Here is a 16,492-nt window from a genome sequence, read left to right on the forward strand (position 1 = left end):
TTACAGCGTACACATCATCGAGAATGAGTGAGTGAAAACTGAATTATTTATAAATAAGGGGCCTTCATAGTTGTTTCAAGTTATTCCTGCACATTTCAAACTGTACATAAAATATAGTTCAGCCATCTAGAAATAACGGCTTAGTTCAAACTGTATCTAAAGTCCAGTTTTGTGCAGCTCGTTATTTGTAAAAGCTAACAAGACCGTTATAAAAACCATTCTTTTGTGTCTGTCATGAGTTTATGCAGTGATTTTGTTAAAATAGTGCTGTTTAAGTTTTTTCCTTTGTACCATCAGAATTGATGTCAGTTGGTAAGTAATCGTTTAAGTTTTCTAAAATCTAAATTAACAATCATTTTGCCGCATTTGTTAATGGAATTTTAAGCTTGGGGTTAATTTGCTTCTTTCTGTATTTTCTGCTACGGCATGAAATCATTAAATTTTGTTTTATATAACAAATTGAGAGAAACTCTCTTCGCACCGGCTTAGTCACCACTTAGTCTAAGTGATGAACCCCATAATTATTCGGTTTTCCGTGGATCGTCTGATGTTACAAAGGATGATTCACTCCAAACACAGATATCTGAATAATAGATTTACTGAATTCACTTCTATTGTATACCAGTGACAAACACATTAAGGGAAGGAAACTTCCTCGTCAATACGTTGGTAGAATGACGGATAGAGTTGTAAGTGGAATTCGTATTGCCTTGGAACCAACTGTTGCGCGTGCGGCGGGGGCTGCTAGTTGCAGAGTGGTTAGGAAAGAGCCTTACCATGTGGGAGAGGATTCCCGATCCCTGTGATCCTCTTTGCGATCCACCTTGAGACTCCTGGCCCGAAGGTCTACGGCAAGAAGCGGTGGCAAGAAATGGAACGCTAGATGATGTGTTCGGCATAGATCCACCCTGAATAAATATTTCTATGATAACCAAACATATTTTTTTTAGTTACATACCTTTAATGAATATAATTTCAGATTAACTTTTCGATTATATATAGGTTTATAGGTTAATATTTTTTTATAAATCCATTAAAGTTTCAGTTTCAGGTTTATTAAAATAATAATAGGTAGATAGTATTTAGTTGAAGGAACATTTATTAAACAAAGAAGTAGGAATGGTACTCACGATCATGCTCCGTGCAAGCTGCGCGGAAGAACAGATAGCAACAGTGAATGAGACAGCGATAAACATTTTTTACTATTTGCCCGTATTAGCGAAATTCCTGATTGCGAGGGTACTAAGGTACTACGTTAAGGTAGAATTCGCAGTAAGACATTCTAAAAACTATTCGAAATATTTCTTTGGTGTGGTAGCTGGTTAGTGTCGTGATAGAATTGTGTGCGAGAAATTTATCATCCTAAAGTGAGGAAATCAGCGGTTCCTTAAAGTGTTACCTGCGAAGTCTACCTTGAGTCAAGGTGGAACTTCCCTTTGTCAACAACTTAAGAACCGTCAGGGACTTTTATCTGAAAACATCTTCATTAAATTTTGAATTTGCAATACTTAAACGTTTTTGCCAATTAAAAGAGCCAATTAGATTTTAATTAGGCATCAACCAATGTTTTCGCTGATGACAGAAATTAGCAAATGGCGTAGATAGGAGGTACTACTCTTCAACATAGACTTACAACGCGGTGCGGCAACATGCATCACGATCCACTCATTATCTTTAACATGCATCACAGATTGATGTGAGTTATTTTTCTTCACGAAGGAATAGAAGAGGTGGCATGTTCATGGGAGTGAGTGGGAGAGAGACAACGCTTGATGATAACGCCAACGAACGTGCAGTGACATGTTAAATGGTGATGATGATGAGCCGATCCCAGTCTGTGTGGGAACAAGAACCGATCAGGCCACATTAATCTCAAGCCGTTCGACATTCAGTAAGACTCAGGACCACGCTGAAGAAATACTCGGAGAATCACAACTTACGCCAACTCTCGAAGTCGATGGTACAGATAAGCTGGAGCCTGAGCCTCGCCCTCTTGGGTGGCGGGCATGCTAAAATACAATACATATTTATAGACAATTATATTGGTTTATGGTATGAAGTTCTTCCTCCTGTTAAGTCAATTAATGTATTGTTTAGTGGTACTTCATTGTGATATTGATGTGTCGCGTGCATCTGTCATGACAGTGAGGGACCACTTACTGTTGGCGGTGATAGGTTTGCAGTAGATAAACGACGTTCTTGTGGTCCGATGCTTGAGTGCCGCCGACTTGGAAGTCCAGCGGTGCCACCAGGTGTACCTCCAGGGGAGGAAGCACAAGATGGCGCAATGCGTATCTTTGGTGTCATAAGTGTATTGTCAGATAAACGACGACTGGGTAAAATACTTGTGACGCGCAAGAAATTCCCATCATTGTTCGTTGAGTTATTTGAGCCAAAGATCCACTGACCAAGTCCTGATAAAATATCAACAGTTTTATACTTTTATAGTTTTGACGTTAACAATTAGCTTTTTGATTTTTTCTCTATAAAATACTTACGGCTCCGTAAAGCGTTGACACTTCCCGACACACTTGCTGGTTGTGAAACAGTTGCAGCTGAACTCCTACGGACCATGTTCTCAGCACTTGAGGTCTTGCGTTGTTCCACTCTCAAATTGGGAATGTTAAATGGCGGAGCCGGTACATTTTCAGTACTCATTTGTCGAATCTTACGTCGGTTGCTTCCTGGCGCGGAGGCACCTTCCGTTTTAAGCCTGTGACGCTGGTATCGCTCAATGTTTTCCAACATGTCATATAAGATCTGAATAATATATCAAGTTATTTCAATATGATTTACGCACATGAAGAAGTCCAAAGCCGACACCATGTTGTTATTAGCCATTATCATGACAATATTTATACCTTTCATTTAAATATATTTAACCACTTTGATCACAAAAAAACATGGAATTAGTAATGATTAGGTTTATAAATATCAATACTGAAAAAGAGAAGCAATACAATTTTTATGCGATTAAAAGCAGAAACAAAATTTACCTCGATTAGATTGTTGAATTGATCAACATTTAAATTGGGATTCACAGATTGCGGTGCCAGTTTAGGTATCAACTCTGTAGCCATTACATCGCAAGTTAATCCGAATTTTTCTTCGGTAATGATAGCTTTATAAAGCCCTGTAACAAGAGAGATTTCATACAAAATAATTTCATACCCAAACCGGCTGATCACTGGTATTGACGACCACTCTCTTTCAGCTCAGGAAAAAGATAATAAAAATTGAAAAAACATTAACACTCAAAACCCAATCAAAAATAAAAAAAACTCTATATCGCCACTCTGATTAAGAACTCTGAAACAGATAGCCCGCTCTAGGTGCTTTGTTGCTGGTCAGCATGTTGAAATATATATATGTATGAGCGCCGTGACCACTAAGCTGTCGATTAATGAGAGAGATAACACTGGAAAAAGGAAAAGCGAAAAAGACAGAGCAAGGCATGGGCAGACGTTATAAATAGAATAGGAAACACAACTTGGACAAGAAGAGCTAATACTAGAAAAAAAATTAAGCAGCTGGAAGAGGCACATTGATATATTAGGCTAAGATGATATGTTAGTCAAACAATGTTATCCTAAGCATTATATTATACATAAATAAATATACTTAGTACTAGTTGTTTTCAATAAAGGCTTAATAATAAGTTCATACATAATTCGCAATATTCGCAAGTAATTCGCAAAAACTTAATATAAACAATTGGACGTAGTCAAAAACATTCGCGTTGCATTACTAAGGCAGAAAGAAGTTTCAGATAGTAAAAGGAGAGTAAGCGACAAATAGATGTTTGAAAAAGATTTACTAACTGACTATGCGGTTGATCACATCTGGGTTGCCCAATCTCATGTTAAGTATTGTTGGGACCACGTAATTTAGAATGCTAGTACTGTCCAAACGAGGAAGAATTTTCTCAAACACTCCCAGTACGAGGTTAATAATTTTTACATCTCCTGTGTTTTTGTCCAACAAATTCTTGACTTTGACGACGACGGACTCATACATGATATCGTCTGGGATCACATCAGACACATTTTGCAATGCAATCAATGCCGCGATCTGAAAATAATGTTCAAATCAACAACAGTTAAATATATAACTAATAACTAAAGTTTCATATACCTTCTATAAAGATAAAAACTAATAACAAACCTGAATTTGATACAAATTGCAATCCAGCGAGTTAAAAAGCATCGGAATTAAGTCGTTTAACGCAACTTCCTGTGTGCATTTCTTTGTTAAAATATGTAAATTCTCCAAAAGTACAACCGTTATTGGTATCGCCCTCGGTGAATAAATTACTTTTCTAAAATATAAAAAAGAAATATATAAACGTTAAAGTAACGTTATTGCTTTCAACTAAATTCTAGATATTCTTATAAACTCCACCACCATCAATTTCACTATAAAGTTATTTTTACTGGAGTAAATTAGTGAAAATGTTGGTATGTTTGATATTATATCAAATATTACTTAGTCTCGAATACGTTTAAGGATTTACTTAAAGAAAGCATTTGTTATATATGAAAGGATTGATGAAAGGTAGGTAAGTTGGTAAGTCACGCCTGCCAAAAATATGCCCATAAACTGTTTTCTTGAGGCATTCCATTCTTGCTAAACAGGTCGTAGATAAATCTCTATTTTCAACAATGAAAATAACAGTAATTCTTTGTTCTGAATTTTTCTGTAGTTAAATTCATAATGTGTAATTATACCGTGTTCTAAGTGACGTTGCATTTGACAACGCCTATTATAACTTAACTTCGTGTACTCACAAACGTGTGGATGCTCTCCGAATAATAAGGTTTTATTATTCATAAACCAATCTAATTTATTTTATTTCTCTCCAATTTATTTCAAAGTTAAAACAGATCCTCACAAACGTCAAATTATAACATCGTATACCTGATAGTAGGGTAGATCACGTCAGCGAATTCTTCCGGTGTACACTCATTGACCAGCCAAAAGGTTGGTTTAAGTACAGACGGTATCATGTCTGACATTTTGAATTCGGCTTGTAGAACTGGCCAAACGTTCAGCCAACGCAGTTTCTGAAACGCGTTTTGATGGTGAACAAAAACTAAATAACCGAAATACCTTAACTGAACATACGATACAGAAAAATATTTAAACTTTTACACATTTTTATATGGGTTTTATAAAATTTAAATACATACGGGCAGTATCACGAGATAATTAAAAAAAAATTGGTGGTTTTACACGCTTTGACGAACGCATGCACTAAATAAAAAATAAATGAATTATTCGTTAAAACAAAACAAACTACTTTCGCAAGCGGTATATACATAGTCATGCCTTACAATTAATGTTATATAACTAACTAAATAAAGTATTGAACATTATTTTATATCCACATAAGTCCGAAATGAGGATAGAAAAGTGTATTTTTGTATTTTTTAAACAAAACAACTAAATAAAGTATCATAACTATCTCAATAAATTATTATCGTTATTGAGATAGTTATGATACTTTATTTTAAGAAATATATTCATAACTTACGTTTTGTTGAACAAGAATACCCTAGCAATTTTAATATATTTTACTTCAAAACATACATAATTGTGCTCATCTCTGCAACGGCAAAAAATCATGACTTATAAAAAAAGGAATATTTCAACACGAACGTGTATAGCAATCGAAGTCGCCGAGATAATATTTCCGGAAATCGCAAATTGCGAACAATCAATACCAAAGACTCATTTTATTCTATTTTCGCAAAGCTTTCAAACTGTTTACAACCATCTGTATTAGAGTCAAGTTTAACTTCTTCATAATAGTTTATTTTTAAAACACAAAAGCATTATACTTTTGACACCCACACTGAGATATGCTTTTGGAACTAACTTTTGTCTGATTTTCTAACATAACTGAAATGTGTATGGTTTCTTATTGGAGTTTACTCCTTAAGAAACGATTTGAGTTATGAGGCCCGGTACGGAAATTTTATGAGGAGTAAAATCAAGTGTAACACGAAAAGTTGAGGCGTTACGTAGAAAGAGACAAACATAGTAGTATTGAACGTGTAAAAGAATGATTCCATCTCATTTATTATTGTTATTATTATTATACTTTATGTAATACGCTTTATTGAAGTAATATAAATAATCCGAATAATTACAGATATATGTTTGTTTCTCTTATCATTTTAGCAGATTTGTTCATTAACCCTTTTTTTCTATTCGATATATATCATAATAACTCCAATCGTGCGTCGTAGCTGACACACACACATTTTTTTGTATAGGACAGGGTACTTATAAATAAATTTAAAAAAATCCTACGTGAGTTCAGATGATTCCTGATGATAATGCCTGACAAAAATGATCTGGCGTCACCCACTGATAATGTTGCTTTAAAGATTCTTTAGTTACAATCAATATTATTTTTTATGAGAACGATGTTCTTCTTATGCTTAAAATAAAACAAAGCAATAAATATTTCAGAGAGACAGCTATATATCCAATGCACAGACATATTCCTTCTGGTAATTTTAGTTAACTGCACGTAGCAGTCGATATCTAGGTGACCGCGATACAGTGGAAATAAATCTTTAATTGTAAGATGAAAACTCTGCTTCCATAAATAATTAACTATAATTATATTTCTACAATTAAAAAATTACTACGCCTTAGAAGCATATTTCCATTCTTGCATATCGAATATGTTCTTGAAAATTACTGTTGCACTCGATTTAAATAAGATGCGCCATTGTTGACCATTTCTATCGGTGACTGTCCAATCCCATATCCTATAACTTAAGACTACAGAGAACGAAACATGTTCCGATAAGAATGATTACTTCCGCCTAATCCTGCTTTCAAGCGACTTTTCAGTTTATATCTCGTAATATCACTACGAGTAACTTGTAATTGTGATACAGATTCTTATATCTATCAGTTATGGTTTTTTTTATTAAAATTTATTATATTGTTTCAGTTTCCTTGTTAGTATTCAGGTACGATAATGGACGGCTTAGGTAAACCCTCTATTGTAAGAAAATGTACTTATGTATATATGCAGTGAATCCATGCAGCTGAGCTGTCTATGTTTCTATATAGGTATATTAAACGTTATTATGTTACAAAATGGTCTCTTCGTGTTGGACCTGTTCCGATACCTTCTCAAAAATTCGCACTTTATATTAACGACTCATTAAGACCTAACCGTTCTGAAATCTTATTATTACTAAGCATAAATGAAAACCTAAGGTATATCTAGGTCGGTAGTTTTCCGTATTAAAGAAGGATATCGTAGTCTGTTGGGAATATCATTACACAAATAATAATTCTCAGTAAAGGACCTTCTTAATTCAAATATTATTTTCAAGGCCAAAATATTTTTAAGATTGTTTGGATTGTTCCTAACATTTTTGAAGGTGAAATATAAATACAAATGAAGAAAGCTCACAATATATATTCATTAAATTTAAATACACATTACTTTTATGTTATAACACATAATTCGCTTGGTAGTATCGTTATGAATGGACTACTAATTAAGATTTTATATGGGCTTACAAAATAGAACATAATAACAAAGCGTCTCCCCTTAATAAAAACTGTAAGTTGTGTTATTGGAGATTTTCTTGTGTTAATCATCTTAATTAGTAAATTAAGTTAGACTTGAATTATTTCTTATTCAGATAGCTAGGATAGCCCTCAAGAGTTAGTACATAAAAAAAAAATTATTCACAAAATGCGTGTTTGTTCTATGCTGGTCTTTAAGTTTTAAAAGTCTAAAGTGCTAATAAATTTATTTTAATAATAATAATTCTACAGTGTTCACCACTATTACTATCGACTTTGGAATAATCGGCAATTTATAGATACAACAATATTGGCTAATCGAAAATCTATATTTATTTACGGGTTTAAGCGGGATTTGAGTTTAACGTCGTTAATTTATAAGCTCTGTGACATTGATCGGCAGCTGACAACGCCATTACTCCTATATATATATATAATCAACAACGAAAATAGACTAAACTGTACAAAACAACAATATTTTATTTCAATTTCATCAGGATAATAAAAAAATTATGAAATTTTCTACGAGCAGGTGAGATTCTGTGATACTTTTTCGATGTCGCATTTTAATATATTCCGAATCATAGTTTGATTCAGAGGATTAGGTCGGTCGAAGGTTGTTTTAAAAATAACAAAAAAGTCGTCATTGTCCGTGTTTATTAAAGTTAATTAAAAGAAAACTTCTCTTGAGCGCTTAGCGAACCAAAAACTTTTTCTTTACATGACAACAAAATTACACCTTACCTTTGGAATGTAGGCAAGTGACGAAGGTAATTGATCTACGTAGTACTCGCATCTTGCACTAGCTGACTTGTGAATCGCCACATCGAGGGCCTCTAGAGCTTGTACTGGTGGTTCGTTTGCGCACCTAAACAGACCAAGGGGTGTTATTCAAACCGATTCAGAGTCAATATTTGACGCTAAATATTATTCTAGAATGTCAGAAATATTTAGCATTTCTTTTGGTATTTAGTCTCGACGAATTATGAAGGTTGTCTGGAAAAGATTTGTTTCGACACACAAAAACTTAGTTTATCAGAATCTTGAACGATGTGTTCAACAAAAAAGTGTTAGTGTACTTTATGATTGTACTAGTATACGAGTAGATAGTAGCATAACAATATTTTGTAAAAATTGACGTAGAAATATGTCTACTACAACCTGCGGGGACCGGAAGTCAAACATATTTCACTCAATTTACTAGCGACCGATCTATTTGGGTAAGATTCAGTGTCGACACTAATTAAAAAAGTAGTTGTGTCATATTAATTATTTATGTACTTTCAAATGGATTTTATATAGGCTATATTTTTAAGCGAAAATGGAAATTGCTGAGCTTAATTCCTCAGTATTCAACAAGAAACACCTTACCTTGCTGGCTGGCGGAATTAAGCTACCTTTTAAACTAAGAAGTCAACTTAAAAGCGAATATTATTTTAAGATCAAACTTTCCAGATTTTGAAACGTTTTATTACTATTATATTATAGTATATAAACATATGTGGAGAACAAGAGCCGTTGAGCATATGTGGTGATGTGTCGTGGTCTTACCTTATCGATTTGCCTTGAATAATTTCGGCCCAGTTTACATCAGTAACGACTACGCCACATATACGTCACCGCGATTCTCGTTTTAAGGCTTTGGGTTATATTTCACCGTTGAAACTTAATTCGAACGATGTCTCTCATATGCCAAAATGCAATACGTTCTTGACTTACGACATACTACTTAGCTATAGGTCTTGAGTCAAAACCTTAGAGATTTCAGTTTGCAAGTGACGGATATCGCTTCTATTAGTTGTTTTGTAAATATCTCTAACGTAGCCCCAACTCCTTCGGGGATAAAGGGTAATATTATTTATGTTAAATAATTGGATATGTAAATAAAAAGTATTATACATGTTCGAAACACTTATATTATTGATACCTTATAATAATATCGTACATATGTTGCCTTTAAGAAATTATATTTTGTATAAAAACTATATTTTTTATAGTTTTTAGGTAGGTGTGATACCTGCTAATTGCACGGCACATGAAAATTTTAATACCTGTCCATGAAAGCCAAATTAGCCAACCGTGAAACGCTTTCATACGTCGCAATTAGATCACAGCGGCTACATTGCAATGATTTTATAGTTGTAAAACTAGATTATCTCTTCTCTAAATATGGAATTTAATATTTATTCGTCTGTTTTAACAAAAATTATATATTCATTCTTCCAAATTCACCTCAAGTGTTCAAAATTTTAAAGATTTTAATTACTACCTTTTTCACTATTTATCTATTAAATGAACAATAGAATCAATTATATTAGGTACTATGTCATTATTATTTTTGGTATTATCGTTTTACTACAGGTCTAAAATAAAAACGATAAAATCTAAACAGATTTAGAACACCATACTAGAAGTCCAACTATTCCTCATAAGAGCATAGGAATAAATATTTCCTAGTTCGGTAAAGGAAAACACTATGTTTAGACGCAATTTGTCAATGTGTGTCCAGAGACAGAATTAGATGAATGCATCTTGATCACGCTCTAAAGGGTAAGGAGATTTCACAGCATTGGTGAGATTACTATACAACATTTCAATTGTTTTACATTAAACAAAGAACATTACTATACGTGAGTATTCAAATTATTTTATTTATTTTAAAAAGGCACATTAAAACACATACAGATTTACACAGAACACACGACATACATGCTTCGATAAATATGTGCACAAGATTTAAAGGGAAATATTACAATAATAACAAATACAAATATTTAATAAAATATGCAAGTTAAAAATGTAATATTTTTCTTCTTTGCAGTTGTTGTTGGAATAATGCAGCATGTTATGCCTGAAGACATGGTCTAACATAAAATGGATCAGCCTCGCATGTGTAAAAAAGGTCTGATGTGCTTCTTGTGTTAGAAAATCTTCGTTTAATCTTCATGTATTTTCTAATTCTTTTGTATTACAATGTAATTCATTACCCGTAAGATTAGTTTTTTGCTGTTAGTCTGTTTTTAATTGTATAACAAATTTGTATTGTAATTTATATTGATTTGGTTATGCACTTCTTGCAGTTTGTCCCATTTCTTTTTTGTTTAGTTTTCTTACTAGGGTTGTCTGATTAAGACTTTTTAGTGATAAAGCTGTTCGTTACGTCCCTAAAAATTACTGTTACATGTTTTTATTTTCAATGTAACGTTAGAATAATTAAATAAAAAATAAAAGTAACAGACTCGAGACGTCAGTAGGACTTTCAATTGGGTTGAAGTCCAACTTTACGCTTAGTCTCAACTCTGAATGTTACTATCATTTGAGTCTTACGCTAACACAGAGTCCATTGAACATCAGGAATTTAAACTCAGGTACTCGAGGTTCAGGTTGCACTTTTTACAGTTATTATTAGTTATTACAGTGTTGATGTAGTATGTACATACGCAGTAGTTCAGTTTATTAGAACGCGAAGAACATATATTATTCGTATAAGTTGAAAGCAAAACCACATGTTATCAATTGACATTTCCCAGTGATTTCAAATAGACTTGATAAGATTAGAATTGAATTTCAAATGCACGCTTCTGTTGTGATCCGTAAACCACAACTTATCGCATTGTAAATACTTTATCGTGGACACAAATCTATTGATACTTATCACTTACTAGTAGACAATGTATTAAATCCTTATTTATAATCTATATTATAAACCAGTGAGAAATTTACTAAATTTAATTAATTTAGCAATTATTAATATCTTTCCGTTTCCTCCTGGAGATGAGAATGTTAAACGAAAGACGCAAGATTAGGTAAGCGTTCGAATGTGGATCAAAGGGAGGTAATAACATTTACTGGAGATGACTAGAGATGCTGTTAGAAGTATATGCGGACGATTAAGACGACGAGGATTTATGACTATTTATTTCCCAATAACGTTTGTCTTAAAAAACGTAAATAATAATAATAAATGTGTTTCTTTCCTGAAGAGTAGAGTAACATACAATACTCGGGATAAAATCGATAAAACCGTCGAAGGATACGAGTTTAAGGCACAGCAAAATTGCAGCAACTCGATTTATTTATTTCCTTCTTTGGGGCAAACGGGCAGGAGAGTGATCTGATGTTAAGTGATACCAACGCCGACAGACAGTCAGACTGCCAGAACGCTGATGCGTTGCGTTTTAAGAATCAGAACATTATTTTCTTGTAGACCCTTAGCCATTTTGGTTTGGATTTTTTTTATTGTTAGCTCCCCACAGTGGTGGCTAAGGGTGAAAAACAATAATTGAAAAAATTAAATTAGTGTGTCTTGTATAATTATTACTATGAGACTAAACTATTCAGTTTAACAAAGGTAAAAAACAGTATTAAAAATAAATAATGTTTTTTTTTTAATTATTTATTTATAATAAGTACGTACTGGTAGGACCCTCACGATCTGTAGTAGAACTAGACTATTACTTACTTGAAGTAAGTGATGAGTGGCATCAATTGAGTTGTTGGTCGGTTTTGTGGGTCCCGGTCTAATAATCTGGGAAGAGCTTCATGGAGACAGTCGGGAGCTCGGCTGACTAATGCAGCAACGTTTCGATCCAGCTAAAGACACAAAATATATATAATATTCACATTCCGCCTGTGGACAGGTAACATGTCTAATTATTTGTTAAAATGATTGCTATTTATTCTACAAAAAGCTTTAAAGCTCCTAATACACAGGCGTTGGAGCTTGAGAACCAATATTTAAATAATCGATTGCAAAAGCTCACACGCCACATCTCATAAAGCAATAAATGAAAGAATTCAAGATGTTCCCATTGAAAATCTTATTACCCCTTCTTGAGAAGTAATAAAAGAGTGCCTTTATTAGATTCTAAGCTTTGCCCGCGGCTTCACTGTACTGGAAGCATTTGAATATACAAAAAAAAAACTGTTTGCGTCCTATAAGATAATAATGATGATAGACAATAGGTATTTTTATCTGTTGCATAGATTTGCTACATTTGTAACGTGTTTGCATGTTGTTACACACGAATACATGTGCTACTATTATACCATGTTGATAGAGGCATAACTTTTTTATAGTTCATTTTTATAATTAAGACTAATATGACTTGTCTAGCATAATAAGTCGATCTAAATTTTGCCTTATTTTGAAGTGAGACCCCATTTCAATTTAGTTTGCATTGGTCTGCTGAACGTCCAAATAAATGCTTAGATTTGAATGGGCTAAAAATAACCGTTTGGCGTTGGTAAACTGTAACCAAAAAGTTTTCGATAAAATCAACTAGCAATAACTTTAATATACGAAACAAGTGTCATTTAGTACTGGTATAAACATTATTACTTACTTGTTCCATTTGCTTTACGTACAATATTGGGTTAAAATTGGTGTTGATTAGAGGCCGGCCCTGATTGAATATAGCTGCTAGTATCATTCCCAATGAATACATATCAGCCAGGGTACTGCCATGCCCACGCATTTGTGTTTCCGGGGCTGTAAATATTGAAAATATAAACCTCTTTCATAGTTTATCTTAATTCTGAATGTACTTTATTGTGTACTATGAGTTGTATATAATTTAATTTAGCTGTATAAAATAAATAAATTTATTATTTTTCATTTCAATGTTTTACTATTGCGCAATTATGATACAATTCAATTTAGAGAATTTAAAGTTTTAAACACTTATATAAACCTGTTTGTTTCCTTAATAACATCTGAATACATATTTTAAATGTCCGTACCCATATAGTCAAGATGAGGTTGACAAATCCGAGCAACCTTGTAGGACCACTGAGGAACACTCAGGAAGTTCAGTGGATCATCACTCGGTATCGGTTCTGTAGCAAAAAAAGATATATATATAAATATAGCTATTGCGTATGGACGAGTTCTTCAAAAAAAATACTTTTACATTAATTAATTACACAACATATCTTCGTAATGGTAAAGGAATAGCCAGCCGTGAAATGCCTTGACAATTGACACAATACATAATAATTGATATTGTATTAAGACCTCTAAAGCTATTTTAAAATCTCTCGTTTTTGAACAAATGCCTCCATGAATCATTTCTCGCTTTTTGATATTATTATTATTATTATTATTCTCGCTTATTGATGACATTTTAAACGAGGAGCATAATTTAAAACTAAACTTGAAAATCGGTCTCAAAAAAGCCGAGAATACATTGCAGACAAAATTAGAACACCTTCAAAAGAACTATTTGGAAGATTAAAATCTTTCCTGGACTCCGGTCTTTGTATATATAGTTATGATTGAGCGGGCATTAACTAAAATCATTCATTGTAGATTTGACTTTATCAACGTATGTGATGTTTGAAATAAATAAATAAACATGTATTGATCTTTCACTATAATTTCAATAACTCTATTTATAAATGCAATATAATGTAAATAATCGATACAAAAAAATCACTAATTCACCTCTAACTTTTGTCAAATTTCGTTTTAATTAAATCATAGCATCACATTAGTTTGGTCGAAAGCTTTTATATCAAACGAGGTTTTTAAATAAAAGTCATTTGGCGTTTACTTCATTTTTCTTCAGCGAAACACCTATGTCTCATCTCTTCGAACGAACTTCAGGCATACGTTTTTATCAATAGTCAGTTGCCTTCGCTCCATTGAGAGGAGAACACTACGTTTCTTTGCTCCAACGCTCGACATAATATTAATATTACCACGAATAAAATAAAAACTATTTCCAAAAACAAAACTATCACAGTTTCACATTTATAACATTAGTAGGAATATATAATACGCAATTATTCAATTGGAAAGAAATATTCTATGAAATTTCCAATCTAACTGCGTAGTTATATGTGAACTAAGCATATGCTATTTTATGAAATGCAAATTATACCCGTACGATTTATTTCGCATCGATCTAATATATAAATTTATTTACCGCTGTTAGGGGTCAATATCAAATAAAATGGTTACAAAAATAACATACAGATTGTGAAGTTATGTTTAGAATCGGTTTAGTAGTTACAGAGATCTCTTACAGATGAATTTAAAAAACAATTATTAGTATAGATATCGTTTGGCTCTGACAAATAAGCAGGTTTTAATACACTAGTCCCCCTTATTTGTGGAGCTCGTAGCACTGCTCGTAGCTCGTAGCTCGTACACACACTTACACGTGGTTATTGTAGCACTCGTTAAGTAAACCGCATATTAAATTATTATCTAACCGTATTGCATATAGTACGCACCGGACAAAATGTCCAACAATGACCCGCCATGGAACTACAGACCGTTTTGCCACGGTGACTGCATTTGTCACTAAAGAGGGTTAGATGGAGACAAATTCTTGAATTTAGTTGGCTTCAGGCGCGCTCTTTACGACATTTCCCGATTAGAACCAAGAGGTGATGGCGTGAATAAACCTAAATTAATACTGGAACTAAAATCAGCTATACTGAGTTCAGACTTCATAAAATACTATAATCAAATCAACAAGATATTTTGCTAAGCATATACGCTTTACAGGAACTGGCCAGTTAGAAACATTGTTAATGAAAACTTTTTTGAATTTCTATTTTAGAACCCTTTATTTAATTTATTTGTCATTTGTTTTTGTGAATTGGCGATAAATCTAAAACTCTTGTTACACGTGAACATGAACCTAACGCGAGAAAAGTTTCGGTCAACGATTTATTGTGACTTTCGTTTCGTGGGCTTACTCAACAACAAATATAATAAACAATAGGCTGTGATTAGCATTTCTTAATGAAGCCCCATCTCGTGCCACTATTTACAATTGGTTTAACGAGTTTAAGCGTGGAGCAATCTCAATGAATGAATGGTCCACGTGAGGGACGTCCTATAAAGGATAACATGATAAGAAGATAACATCAGTGCTGTGCGGCGCATGATAGAGGAAGATAAGAGTGAACTATCAGCAGATACGGGCAAGCCTAGGCATTGGTATGAGTCAAGTTCAAAAAATATTACACGAACATTTAAGCGTCAGGAAGCCTTGTACTTTGGATTCCCCATACTTTAACCGACACCGCCAGAAACACCTTCGCATAGACTGGTGTTGCCAAATGTTTGATAAGTTCAAAGGCGGTCTAATGCTGTATTTGACATCGTCACAGGTGATGAAAGCTAAAAGGATATATTGCTACGAACCCGAAACCAAAAGACAATCAGCTCAGTGGGTGTTACCTTTCGAGGATACGCCAACTAAGGTGAAGAAAGGACGAAGTTAAGGAAAAAAGATGATTGCTCCATTCTTTGGTCGGAAAGGTCATTTCACGACAGTTGAGCTAGAAGATGGAAGGACAGTTACTGCAGACTGGTATGTCAATCGCTGTTTGTCTGTTGTCTTGGAAAAAATCGTCAGCAGCGCCCTCGAAGCAGGATCCCCGTTCACCACGACAATCCTTCGCACTCCGTAAAACGGACTGTTGAATATTTGACTATGGCAGGTGTCGAGATAATAAGTCATCCGCCTTACAGTCCTGACCTGGCGCCCTGCGACTTTCATTTATTCCCAAGAACTAAAGATAAATTCGAGGTATTCGCTTTACGAGCCCTGAAGATGCGGTGAAAGCGTACGAAAATGCCATCGAAGAGACCTATAGAGAACAATGGGCCCACTGCTTCTCAGTGGTTCCATCGAATGCAACGATGTGTAGAGAGGAACGGAGAATACTTAGAGATACAACAAGTATTGGCAACTTTAACATTAAGCCGTTTTTCATTCTAAACATTTTCAGTGTTACCTAAGTACAACGAAACCCATACAAAAGCTCGACCGTCCGTAGGAGTGTACGGGATTGTAGACCTTTATCCTTCAAATTCTACAAATACTACTCTGTAGTCCACATTTATTACACACTAACTTTCAAAACAAATGACAACACATACAAAATCTACACTCACTTACATACTTTCATA

At 33.8% G+C, this 16,492-nt stretch overlaps 1 protein-coding gene across 1 annotated transcript in view; it reads right to left on the reverse strand.

The window, feature by feature from the left end:
* Nucleotides 1-496: 496 nt before the first annotated feature.
* LOC123718860 (SCY1-like protein 2) overlaps nt 497-16,492 on the reverse strand; it is a 68,937-nt gene continuing 52,941 nt past the window's right edge. The window contains exons 5-17 of the mRNA XM_045675796.1: nt 13,303-13,398; nt 12,906-13,051; nt 12,023-12,153; nt 8,305-8,428; nt 4,918-5,063; nt 4,165-4,318; nt 3,822-4,071; nt 2,997-3,133; nt 2,502-2,760; nt 2,161-2,414; nt 1,941-2,009; nt 777-908; nt 497-544 (exon numbers count right to left, since the gene is read on the reverse strand). Of these exons, the coding sequence (XP_045531752.1) occupies nt 497-544; nt 777-908; nt 1,941-2,009; nt 2,161-2,414; nt 2,502-2,760; nt 2,997-3,133; nt 3,822-4,071; nt 4,165-4,318; nt 4,918-5,063; nt 8,305-8,428; nt 12,023-12,153; nt 12,906-13,051; nt 13,303-13,398 (1,946 nt within the window). The remainder of the gene's footprint in view (nt 545-776; nt 909-1,940; nt 2,010-2,160; nt 2,415-2,501; nt 2,761-2,996; nt 3,134-3,821; nt 4,072-4,164; nt 4,319-4,917; nt 5,064-8,304; nt 8,429-12,022; nt 12,154-12,905; nt 13,052-13,302; nt 13,399-16,492) is intronic.

This window comes from Pieris brassicae, chromosome Z (assembly GCF_905147105.1).
Source record: "Pieris brassicae chromosome Z, ilPieBrab1.1, whole genome shotgun sequence".
In the NCBI taxonomy this organism is placed as follows: Eukaryota; Metazoa; Arthropoda; class Insecta; order Lepidoptera; family Pieridae; genus Pieris; species Pieris brassicae.